Source organism: Ovis aries, chromosome 15, assembly GCF_016772045.2.
Source record: "Ovis aries strain OAR_USU_Benz2616 breed Rambouillet chromosome 15, ARS-UI_Ramb_v3.0, whole genome shotgun sequence".
Taxonomy (NCBI): domain Eukaryota; kingdom Metazoa; phylum Chordata; class Mammalia; order Artiodactyla; family Bovidae; genus Ovis; species Ovis aries.
This window is the reverse complement of record NC_056068.1, coordinates 41,072,430-41,084,848: the sequence shown is the minus strand read 5'-3', so window position 1 is coordinate 41,084,848 and position 12,419 is coordinate 41,072,430. Positions and strand designations below refer to the sequence as shown.

Here is a 12,419-nt window from a genome sequence, read left to right as displayed (position 1 = left end):
GACTCTCAAGAGTCTTCTCCAACACCACAGTTCAAAAGCATCAATTCTTCGGTGCTCAGCTTTCTTCACAGTCCAACTCTCACACCCATACATGAATACTGGAAAAACCATAGCCTTGACTAGACGGACCTTTGTTGGCAAAGTAATATCTCTGCTTTTTAATGTGCTCTCTAGGTTGGTCATAACTTTCCTTCCAAGGAGTAAGCCTCATTTAATTTCATAGCTGCAATCACCATCTGCAGTGATTTTGGAGCCCCCCAAAATAAAGTCTGACACTGTTTCCACTGTTTCCCCATCTATTTCCCATGAAGTAACACTATTAGGATAGTAATATCTGGCTTGCCTATAGCACTTGATTGCTAGGTACATTAAATAGGATAATTATAGGGAAACAGCTTTGAAAATACAGATGGCAAGGAATTTACTGCCTAAATTTTCTTCTAGGAGTTTTATCGTTTCAGGTCTTATGTTCAGGTCTTTAATCCATTTTGAGTTAGTTTTTGTGTATGGTTACATTTTTCTATTACGTTAGATAATGGTCCAGTTTTGTGATTTTGCATGTGACTGTCCAGTTTTCCCAATACCATTTAGTGAAGACACCATCTTTTCTCTGTTGTATATTCCTGGTTCATTTGTTGCAAATTAATTGAGCATATGTGAATGGGCTTATTTCTGGAATCTCTATTCTTTTCCTTTGATTTATGTGTCTGATTTTATGCCACTACCATACTGTTTTGATTTATAGTTTTTTTAAGTGCTATTTTGGTTGCAGTATTCAATATATTTGTTATATTGCTATATTCAGTTCAAAATAGGAGAAGGAAATGGGAACCCACTCCAGCATTCTTGCCTAGAGAATTCCATGGACAGAGGAGCCTGATGGGCTGCTATCCATAGAGTCACACAGAGCCGGACACGACTGAAGCAACTTAGCATGCACGCATGCATTGGAGAAGGAAATGGCAACCCACTCCAGTATTCTTGCCTGGAGAATCCCAGGGACAGAGGAGCCTGGTGGGCTGTCGTCTATGGGGTCGCACAGAGTCAGACATGACTGAAGCGACTTAGCAGCAGCAGCAGTTCAAAATATTTTAAAATTACTAGTATATCTCTCCTTTGACCTATGCTATTCAGAAATGTTTCACAATTTCCAAAAATATGGCTTCTTCCTATACTTTTTAGGTATAGATTTTTAATTCCATTGAGATCAGAGAATGTATTTATATGATGTTACTCCCTTGAAACTGTTGAATTTTGTGGTTGTTAGATGCAGTGTTGCACATATGCCCATTTGATTTAAACTATCAATTATGTTGGTCTATCAATTACTGGCAAAATTTATTAAAATCCTCAACTACATTAGTGGTGCTGTTGATGTCTTCTTTAAATTCTATCCATTTTATGTTATATAAGTTAAAGCTGTGCCATTAAGGTTCATAGAAACTTATAATTTTCATATATCCCTGATAAACAACATACTTTCATCTTGTAGAAATCTACCTTATTTTTCCTAAAGCATGGTGTAATAGTATTTTTTTAAACATTAATTTAACTACAACTTTCTTTTGATTGATTAGTATTTACCTGCCATGACGTTCTCCATCTGTTTACATTTTAACTTATCTGTATTATCATATTTCAGGCTTATAAACAGACTACAGATAATTTCTAAAATCCAGTTTTCAAATGTTAATCTTAATTTGGCCCATGCACATTTACTACATTTACTGATATATTTGGATTATTTCTACCGTTTCATATATTTTCTTCTTGAATTACCTGTCTTCTTTCTCTTTCTTACCATTTTCATGTCTTGTTTTTTTCCCTCTACTTCTTTAGAAGTTAGACTTTCTGTATCTATGATCTTCACGGATTCTCTAGGAATTTTAACAGATTCAGTTCAGTTCAGTTCAGTCGCTCAGTCATGTCCGACTTTTTGCGACCCCATGAATCGCAGCACGCCAGGCCTCCCTGTCCATCACTATCTCCCGGAGTTCACTCAGACTCACGTCCATCGAGTCAGTGATGTCATCCAGCCATCTCATCCTCAGTCATCCCTTCTCCTCCTGCCTCCAATCTCTCCCAGCATCAGAGTCTTTTCCAATGAGTCAACTCTTCGCATGAGGTGGCCAAAGTACTGGAGTTTCAGCTTTAGCATCATTCCTTCCAAAGAAATCCCAGGGTTGATCTCCTTCAGAATGGACTGGTTGGATCTCCTTGCAGTCCAAGGGACTCTCGAGAGTCTTCTCCAACACCACAGTTCAAAAGCATCAATTCTTCGGCGCTCAGCTTTCTTCACAGTCCAACTCTCACATCCATACATGACCACAGGAAAAACCATAGCCTTGACTAGCCGGACCTTAGTCAGCAAAGTAATGTCTCTGCTTTTGAATATACTATCTAGGTTGGTCATAACTTTCCTTATAAGGAGTAAGTGTCTTTTAATTTCATGGCTGTGGTCACCATCTGCAGTGATTTTGGAGCTCCAAAAAATAAAGTCTGACACTGTTTCCCCGTCTATTTCCCGTGAAGTGATGGGACCAGATGCCATGATCTTCGTTTTCTGAATGTTGAGCTTTAAGCCAACTTTTTCACTCTCTTCTTTCACTTTCATCAAGAGGCCTTTTAGCTCCTCTTCACTTTCTGCCCTAAGGGTGGTATCATCTGCATATCTAAGGTTATTGATATTTCTCCCAGCAATCTTGATTCCAGCTTGTGTTTCTTCCAGTCCAGCGTTTCTCATGATATACTCTGCATATAAGTTAAATAAGCAGGGTGATATATACAGCCTTGACGTACTCCTTTTCCTATTTGGAACCAGTCTGTTGTTCCATGTCCAGTTCTAACTGTTGCTTCCTGACCTGCATACAGATTTCTCAAGAGGCAGGTCAGGTGGTCTGTATTCCCATCTCTTTCAGAATTTTCCATAGTTTCTTGTGATCCACACAGTCAAAGGCTTTGGCATAGTCAATAAAGCAGAAAGAGATGTTTTTCTGGAACTCTCTTACTTTTCCATGATCCAGCGGATGTTGGCAATTTGATCTCTGGTTCCTCTGCCTTTCTAAAACCAGCTTGAACATTGGGGAGCTCACGGTTCACGTATTGCTGAAGCCTGGCTTGGAGAATTTTGAGCATTACTTTACTAGCATGTGAGATGAATGCAATTGTGTGGTAGTCTGAGCATTCTTTGGCATTGCCTTTCTTTGGAATTGGAATGAAAACTGACCTTTTCGAGTCCTGTGGCCACTGATGAGTTTTCCAAATGTGCTGGCATATTGAGTGCAGCACTTTCACAGCATCATCTGTCAGGATTTGAAACAGCTCAACTGGAATTCCATCACCTCCACTAGCTTTGTTCATAGTGATGCTTTCTAAGGCCCACTTGACTTCACTTTCCAAGATGTCTGGCTCTAGATTAGTGATCACATCATCATGATTATCTGGGTCGTGAAGATCTTTTTTGTACAGTTCTTCCATGTATTCTTGCCACCTCTTCTTAACAGATTATCAGAATTTAAAGTCAACTGGATCTTCTCCATCTTCACAAGCATTATGGACATTTTAAGCACTTTATTTATAATCACTCCCTCCCAACTTATTTGCAATTTTCATCATGCACTGTAATTTTGTTTTAATAATCCCACAATACATTACTGAAGTGTTAATAACTCTATAATACATTACTAAAGTGTTATTTACCATGAATATTTCTTTACATTTGCTCATATATTTATACTTATGCATATATGAGCTAATTATTATTCTTTCATTTCAGAATTCCTGCTGAGCTCATCTTCCTTGTATCTGAAGTATATCCTTTAAAAATTTTTTAGTTAGGATCTGTCAGTAGCAAACTCAATTTTGTGTCAGAAAATAGCTTCCTTTTACCCTAGTTTATGAAGGATTTTTAAAAAATTGAATGTACATGTAACAGTTGGTTTTTCTCTCAGCAATACAGAAGATGTTATTTCATGGTCTTCTGGATTCCACTATTGCCACTGGAAAGTCTGTTGTTATTCTAATTATCATAAAATTTTAGGTAATCTATCTTTTCTGATTGCTGTAAAGTCTTCTCGTCATCTTTGCTTTTCTATGGTTCCATGATATGTCTAAATGTGAATATTTTTGTATTTATTTTACTTTGGACAGGATTGGTGTCTTTCAGCAGTACAGGAACATTTTCAGTCATTTCTATTCAAATATTGCTTCCGCTTAATCCTCTTTCTATCATCGCCATTTGGAATTCTAAGATATTAGACCCTCTTTCTCATTTCCGCATGTCTCTCAACCTCTTTCTTTCATATTTTTTCTTTTGTCTTCCCGGGTGATTTTGAATAATTTCTTCAGCACTATTTTCCATTTTTCTTAATTTTTCCTTTAATATCCATCCAGCTGTTTAATCCATCCACTAAGCTTTTAATTTCCATTTTTATGTTAGTCATGTTTGAAATTCTATTTTTATCCGAATATATCTGGTCTTTTTATAGTCTCCTACTTCATACTCATATTTAAATCTCTTTTAAAAGTTATTAAATATACAGCTTATATCCTGTATCTGATAGATTCAGTGCTTGACGACTTTGTAGACCAAATTGGGCTGTCCAATGCTTTTGCTGGTGTTTGCTCTTGGTTCTTTTTCCATTGTCTGCTTTATGATTTAAAAAAAAAAAAAAGAAAACAACTTAAAATCACATTCCTTGGAACTCTAGCTAGGAGAAACTTTTTGGCCTGGGTCTTTCTCAGAAAGGATTTGTATACACTTTTGCAGATGCCTAAAAACTTCCAACAACTTTAAGCTAAATTTTCCTCTTGAGATTCTCTGGACCTGAAGTATTTTGATTTCAGATGATAGGCGCAAGGGAGGGGCTCACAGAGGAGAATTTTTCTTTTCTTCCTGGCCCAAGATTGAGACAGGCAATCTTCACTCTAATAATGAAAATGTGGGTGGGAGTAGTTCTGGCCCATCTATATATTCGGATAATTGGCCTTTGCAGCCCCTGCTTTCTGGGAGGTAAGGGGTAGGGGTTTTTTATTAGTCTCTTCATGTTGGTTAAGCCTTGCACTTTGTGCTTTGCCGTTCAGTTGGGTCTGACTCTTCGCGACCCCATGGACTGTAGCCTGCCAGGTACCTCTGTCCATGGGGATTTTCCAGGAAAGAATACTGGAGCGGGTTGCCATGCCCTCCTCCAGCTTAAGCCTTAGTCTTTGTGTCCTGTCCTCTGTATACTCAATGAAACTGGGATATCATAAGCTTCAGGTTACCTGGTTCTTCAGATATAATGGACTCAGGCTTTCTCTGGTTCCTACTTTCACTTAGGTTTGGTGTTTGTATTGATTTCCTTGGGTTGTTATAACAAAGCATGGCCAACTGAATTATCTAAAACTACTGAAATGTACTCTCTCACAGTTCTGAAGGCTAGAAGTCTGAAATCAAGTATTGGTAGGCAATGCCCTCCCTAAAGCTCTAGGAGGATCTTTCCTTTCCTCGTCTAGCTTCTGGTAGCCGCAGCATTCAGTGGCTTGTGGCATCGTAACTCCAATCTCTGTCTCCATCTTCACGTGGTCATCTTCCCTCTGTGTCTGGGTCCAAAGTCTCCTTCTTTTATGAGGACACCCACCAGTCATATTGGATTAAGGCCCACCCTGACCCAGTATGACCTCATCTTAACCTGATTACATCTGTGAAGGTCCTATTTCCAAATAGTCACAGGTACAGAGGGTTAGAATTTCAACATGTTTTAAAGGAGATTCAATTCAACCCATAACAGTTTCTAGCCACTTTTAAATTCCTTGCCAGCTCCTGAATTCTTTCTTATATATTCTATTATTTTATAGCTATCATCGGTATAATCTTTCTGTCTTCTATTCAGTGTCAGCTCTTATTTCTCACTCTTTTCATTCTGCTTGCCCACAGCAGTTCCCTTCTTTTTTTCCCACTGAGTTGTAGACTTAGAAATTGGGAAAAACAAGGCTTATTAGAATTGACTGCAAAATAAGAATAAGTTTGTAAATGAGGACTCTGTAGACAAGATTGTGTAAAGTAGAAGAAAATTACTGCATGGACACTGTAGTACTCTTTGGGGAATGCACAAAGAACATTTATTCCTAGATCACTGTGGTGTATCTAGCTAGGCTTTTGAATCGTAAAGACCCAAGGGTGAATCTTTTCTCTGCCTCTTATAAGTCATATGACTTTGAGAACATATTATGTAAGCTCTTCATTTCACAACTTCCTCATCTGAAAAAGGGGGTACTATGATAACAGCTACTTTTTAGGGCGCTTTGTAGATGGATGATGTAAGTAAAGTGCCACAGCAGGTATTGAATATTTGTGCAAATGACTCTGTTTCTGTGTGCCGGATGGGTAAGGACTTTGAATAAGTTGCCTCTGAATAAGTGAGGGGAGGAAAGCAATGTCCCAACTCTTTTTTTTTAACCACACGGCATGTGAGATCCTAGTCCTATGACCAAGGATTGAACCCAAGTTAATTCAAATTAACTAGCTCTGTCCTCAGCTCTGCCAGCCAACAAGTTGCTTGGTACCCGCTTTAAAAACCATCTTTCCTTCAACTCCATGGCACTTCACCTCTGTCAAACAGGAGGGAACAGACAGAAAAAGAAAAAAAAAAAAAAAGCCAGGCAACATTTTGTATTGTAATTTACACCCCCAGCACAAAACCCCCAAATTTTAAACAAGTATTGAAAGCCTCACCCAGGCCCACACTCCAGAACAGCTTTATATTAATAGTCTAGGCAAGGAAAAGCCAGAAATCTCCCACCACTCTGTGATTGACTCACATGTATGTTAGAGGTAGAGTTCACAAATCTAATTCCTTTCTCCATTCCCGGACATTTTTACCCAGAAAGCCTAAGTGACTAGAGGCGGTTCTGGCCGCTCAGCCAATTCCCAGCAGCAGCTTCTAGTGAAAAATATTATGTTTGGGGGCAAGCATTTATCCAGGAGTGTGCGGAAATGAGATGGTGAGGACGCAAATGGTGAATAAATGACCGGTGTAGGGAAAGCAGAGGAATGAGGGCGATTATGCAGGCTCTGTCCTCTATGAATACATTAGCTCCCCCAATGAACCCATGTATCTTGACTGCCTCCAAAGCAATTTATTTGGGTTTCGGTGAATACAGGTGTCTGGAAGTGTTCTCTAAGCTCGGCTTCAGACAAGCTGCTCCAGCCTCCAGAACTTAAAAGCCCTAGCATTAAGCCTGGGTGACAAGCCAGGCCCATGCAGCCTGCCAGGCCATTGTAATTGTGAGATGCTCATTAGAGATGCGCAGTCTCCGGTCAGGAAAGGGCAGGGGCTATCCAGCGTCAGTTGACTGCCCAGTGGGTAGTGGGGATGGCTAAGGAGGGTTACCTAAGCTGGAGCCTTTGAGTGGAAACTGGAGAGTGGGAACAGGAGATGGCCAGATACAGACACTGAGGTCAAAGGGGCAAGAGGGGAGTCATTGGTGGGAACCAGGCAGACGCTAGGTGGCCTGCATGGAGGGTTGGCAGTGAGGGGGAACAGCTCGGATGACTGCCATGAACACAGCAGGAATGAGGGGTGGCCAGGGACTGGCAAGCCTGTAGTGCATGTGTGCCAGGCTGCTTAAAGATCCCCATGGAGAGGACAGCGGGGACCACAGTGGGGACAAGCCCAGCTTACATGTCGCTTTTTTCATGAGGCGAGAACCACAACCTGGACAGAGAGGTGGTCTTCCCTTTACAGGGCGAGGTCCTTCCTTGCATCCCTGATCACACTGCTGTCAACTGCCAAGGGGTCGAATGTGTCTCTCAGTCATGGGAAGGGCTTCCTTTTGGAGTTACCTTTACATAGGCCCAGAGAAGGCGGTCAGTGCCTTGGAGACGTTCCCATATGATGAGAGAGTAAATGGTGCCTAGTGTGGACTCACACCACACATTGATAGCTGCAAAGGGTCCTGTACTTTGGGGCAGGATGGTGGCTATCTCTGGAGAGTGATGGGAGGTATGTACGTGCCTGAGGGTCTGACCACCAGGTGGAGGGCCAGGAACCTGCATGGCGCGAGCCTGGCTGTGCCTTGCTGTTTATACTCCATGAGTTTACTCCTCTGTGGCATTCTCTCGACAAAGTCTTGAGGAAGGTTCTGTGGGCCACTGTGGAGGAGATGGAGAATAACAGAGAAACCCTGAGGGGAGGTGACAGTGAAGAGAAGCAACTCTGAGGGTCCCTCTTGTTCACCTCCCTGTTCCTGGAGCTCCCTTTTGCTCACTCCCTGGAAACCTGCATTTGGTTTCAACACAGAGGTTTATTTCCTTGATTTGGGAGCTCAACTCTCTCATGTCCCCACCCTAGCCAAAACAGTTTCTGACGTTCTTTTCTTCCTGAAAATTCTATAGGTCCCAACCTGTGTCTCTATCCCATCCCTAGCAGCCCTGATCACATATGCATGGGCCAAGGTTAGGGACTGGACGTTCAGTATCAGTCCACCACCGTCAACCCGGAGCCAAATTTCTGCACCCCGCTGGACTCATTCACCCACTGGGGAGCTGAGCGAAGCCTTCCTGGTGAGAAACTCTGCTCACCCTGATCCCGAGCTCGACATTTTCGCCTCCATAGACCTCCATGCCTTCGTCCAGCAGGCCGATCTCCTGGAAGTACTGCCGGTCCACAATGAAGCAACCGATGAGGGCAGGGCTCCTGCAGGGCATGGAGAGATGGAGGGTAGTTAGCAGAGGGGCCGTCTCATGGGGGTCAACAGAGCAGGAAGCGCAGTGCTGCCTTCCTGCCAGGAGGGTCTGGCCTTCTCCCTTCCTTTGCTGCCAAAACTGGTGTGAGCCTCGTTCTCTGAGTGGCCGCCCTGCGCCCCGCAGGTCCACACTCACCAGCTACTCCAGGGAGCCTTTTCCATTAGGACAGAGGCAGACAGCTCCTGTCCTGTGCCCAGGCATCATTTTTGGTGGTGCTTGCCTGTGTGCCAACCAGAGAAGCAATGCTCAGTCTTCCAGTCTCGGCTGCATGTCTGTATCTCTGGCTGGAGAAGCTGGTCTCTGTTGCTACCTGTGTACCCACAACAACTTTCCCATTCTTCACCTTGGTCCCTTTAGAGAGATGAGCTGGGGCTTTGGATAGCATAGTAAATCATTTGGATTTTACCTGTGGATAAAGGAATGTCAACGAAGAATTTTAAGCAGACAGTGGTAATAAGCAGATCTGTGTTTGTAAAAAGAATACTCTCCAGCCATGGGGTGATCGATTGGAGGAGATTGGGTAGAAATCGAGGAATCCGGTTGGGAAGCTTATTGTTATATCCAGGTGAGCAATGATGAAGACCTGGGCTGGAGTACCAGGAATGGAGCTAGGGATTGTTTAAAGACATATGTTGAAGTAAAATCAGCAGAAATTTGAGGCAGATGAACTCTGAAGGTGAGAGGGAGGAATCTGGATGCCAGCTAGCCTTCTGCTTGGGTGATGATGGGGTGGGGGCCATTGATAGGTGGATAGAGAAGAAGCTGGTTTTAGAAGGAAGAGGGATTCCATGCTGGGAAAACTGATTTTAAGGTGCCTCTGGGTCACCAGGGGGAGATATCCAATAGGTAGGGTGTAGGTGGCTGGTATGGGTAAGAATTCAGCAGGGGTCTTAGGCTGGAACAACGCGCCAATAGCTGGTGGGGCCAGGAACTGAAAGGCCTTTCCTAGTAAGCGTGATTGCGGGGCTCACGGCTGTGTGCAGACACCCAGCACAGACTGTCACGAGGAGATTTACATTAGGTGAATCAGCAAGAGACCGAGTGGGCTGCTTCTCTGCTGAGAGCATCCTCTTACACAAATAACATTAAATTGTTCCACTGCACACTGCTACCACTTCTAGCCCCTGTGCAGCATCTTCTCAGCTGGTGGCTGAGGAACTGGATGGGAAGAGAAAGAAAAGGAGAAATGAAGACTACTCAGTGATGAGAAAACTGTCACTCAAATGCAAATGGACTCATCTTTGAAACTGGAAACTCATCAAGGTGGAGAAACAGCTATTTTGCAGGCCATTTCTTTGGAGAAGGCTGATGCAGGAGACTGCCTGGGTAGAGACTGGTGCTTTGGGGTCCCTGTCCCTCCTGCTTTCAAATTTAGTCAGTTCATTTGCTCAGTCATGTCCAACTCTTTGCGATCCCATGGACTGCAGCATGCCTGGCCTCCCTGTCCATCACCAACTCCTGGAATTTACTCAAACTCATGTCCATTGAGTCAGTGATGCCATCCAACCATCTCATCCTCTGTCATCCCCTTCTCAAATTGCAGCCTTTTATTTGAAAGGACTCAGTTTCCACATGAAGGCATCCAGGGCAGTCAATACAACCCAATCCATTGCTCCTTTAGGCTGAGTTCTGGTGGGGGGTGCTTGACCTGCCTTTAGAGGTGACTGCTAGGGGAATGCACACCCATTCTGGCTGTGCATCTCTGAAAGAAGTTCCCTAGCCTCCCTGAGCCTCTGATTCCATATCTATCAAATAGAGTCAACTATAACCTCACAAGGATTAAATTAAACAATATAAAGCACTTGAAATCCTCTGAGACATAATTGGAACTCAAAAGATCATTTTTAAAAGATGCACTTGCACACTGAAGAAGCCCAGAAAATCCTCTCTCTAAGTGCACAGTGATTTTAAAACATTGACCCTGCAGAGTTAACATCAGCATTTTCCTTGATGTTACTGAAGTGCTGAGTGGGGCAGGGCATTCCAGGATACAAAGGAGGGAGCCTTCCCCTCATGGCCAGGCCAAGTCAAAGCAAGAACAGAATCTAAGATAGTTTCCCTTGGAAGAGCACAGGCATCCTCAGTCTATTACTTATTAACTGGCTAGGGTATTAAGTGGGCCCACTCAGCCTGAAAGTGTTATTGATTTATATCTTGCCTTATTCCCCAAAGGGTTAGAAACAGTTTATAAGAAAAAGTAAAATACATTATAAAAAAAGAGATAAATGTCTGAAAAGCTAAAATTTCACCCCAAATTAGGGGTCAGTTAGAATGCGTGAGTCTTCCTTCATGGATCTTAGAGTAGACCCGCAAAGTTGACCCTAAACTTCCTGGTGGCCACAGAGAAACACACAGGCCTTAGAAATAAGATTCAGAGTTCCCATGTGGAAATGTTATACTGATTTCCCAGGAATAGAAAGCTTTCAGTTTGAAAGAAATTTCTCATGTCAGTCCTCTTAAAGAGGTCACTTTGGGACATAGTGAACACCAGTCTCAAAGCCATCCCTTTAGAGTTCAATAGAAGATCTCTCTGGGCTCTGTTTAGAGCTTACATCATGTGTGGGCAAAGCATTGAAGTAGAGCTCAGAGGAAATAGGAGCCAAGGTGGGCAAGATACATGTGTATAACCCACAGCTTGCTGTGAGGCATCTTCATCTTCCTATGGGGTATAAAACCAAGAATGTTCTTTCAAAGTCTTCCATTAATATAATTTCTTCCATTAATATAAAGTTAAAAATTTTTAGTTAATTTTTGTATTGGAGTATAGTTGATACACAATGTTGCATTAGTTTCTCTTATATGGCAAAGTCAGTCAGTTATATATACTTATATATCCACTCTTTTTTAGATTCCATTACCATACAGGTCATTACAGGGTACTGAATGGAGTTCCCTGTGCTATGTATACACGCGTGCTCAGTCACTTCAGTCTTGTCCGATTTTTTGTGACCCCGTAGACTGTAGCCTGACAGGCTCCTTTGTCCACGGTACTCTCCAGGCAAGAATACTGGAGATGATTGCCAGGCCCTCCTCCAAGGGAGCTTCCCCACCCAGGGATTGAACCAGCGTCTCTTAGGTGTCCTGGTTCATCAAGTGGGTTCTTGACCACTAGCGCCACCTGGGAAGCCCTCCCTGAGCTATACACAGGTTCTTATAATTATCTATTTTATATATAGTGGCGTGTATATGTCAGTCCCAATCTTTCAATATATCCCTCCCTCTTCCTTCTTGCTTCAGTTAAGTTTTTGATATAGATTAGGTGATGAAATATTTGAGGTTCAGATGATACTCTTTGTCAAGAACCTAGAATGTGGGTTTAAGGATTACGTCCAGGCTGACACATTTAGAGATGAGGGGAGCAGAAGCAGCTAGTACCAGTGCAGACTTCGGCAAGAACGCTTGCTGTGTGATGGTCTACTTCCCAACAGCAGCAGTCAACAGACCTGGGGGTAGAATTCAGCCACACCAGTTCTGAGCTCAACAGTGTGTGCCTGGGAGGATGATAGTTGGGCGTGGTCTCTGGCTGGTCTGGGTTTGGATCCTGTCTTCACTGGCTGGAGCCTTTGGCAGGGCCGTTCCCCTTTGTCACAGTGAGCTGTCCCCAGGTTATGACAAAGAGCAGATGAGCCCACATGTGTAAGAGGCCCTTGCACACAGTGACCTCTCAGCAAACATTCATTAATAATAACACAGA

The 12,419-nt window shown here is 42.9% G+C and overlaps 1 protein-coding gene across 4 annotated transcripts in view; it reads right to left on the bottom strand.

The window, feature by feature from the left end:
* Positions 1-12,419, bottom strand: part of GALNT18 (polypeptide N-acetylgalactosaminyltransferase 18) — a 354,952-nt gene that overhangs the window by 94,308 nt on the left and 248,225 nt on the right. For all 4 annotated transcript variants that reach the window (XR_003591776.2, XM_027979390.2, XM_027979391.2 and 1 more), the window contains exon 6: positions 8,561-8,675. Coding sequence is in view for 3 of the 4 variants with exons in the window: in XM_027979390.2 (XP_027835191.1) it covers positions 8,561-8,675 (115 nt within the window). In the remaining variant the exon portion in view is untranslated. The remainder of the gene's footprint in view (positions 1-8,560; positions 8,676-12,419) is intronic.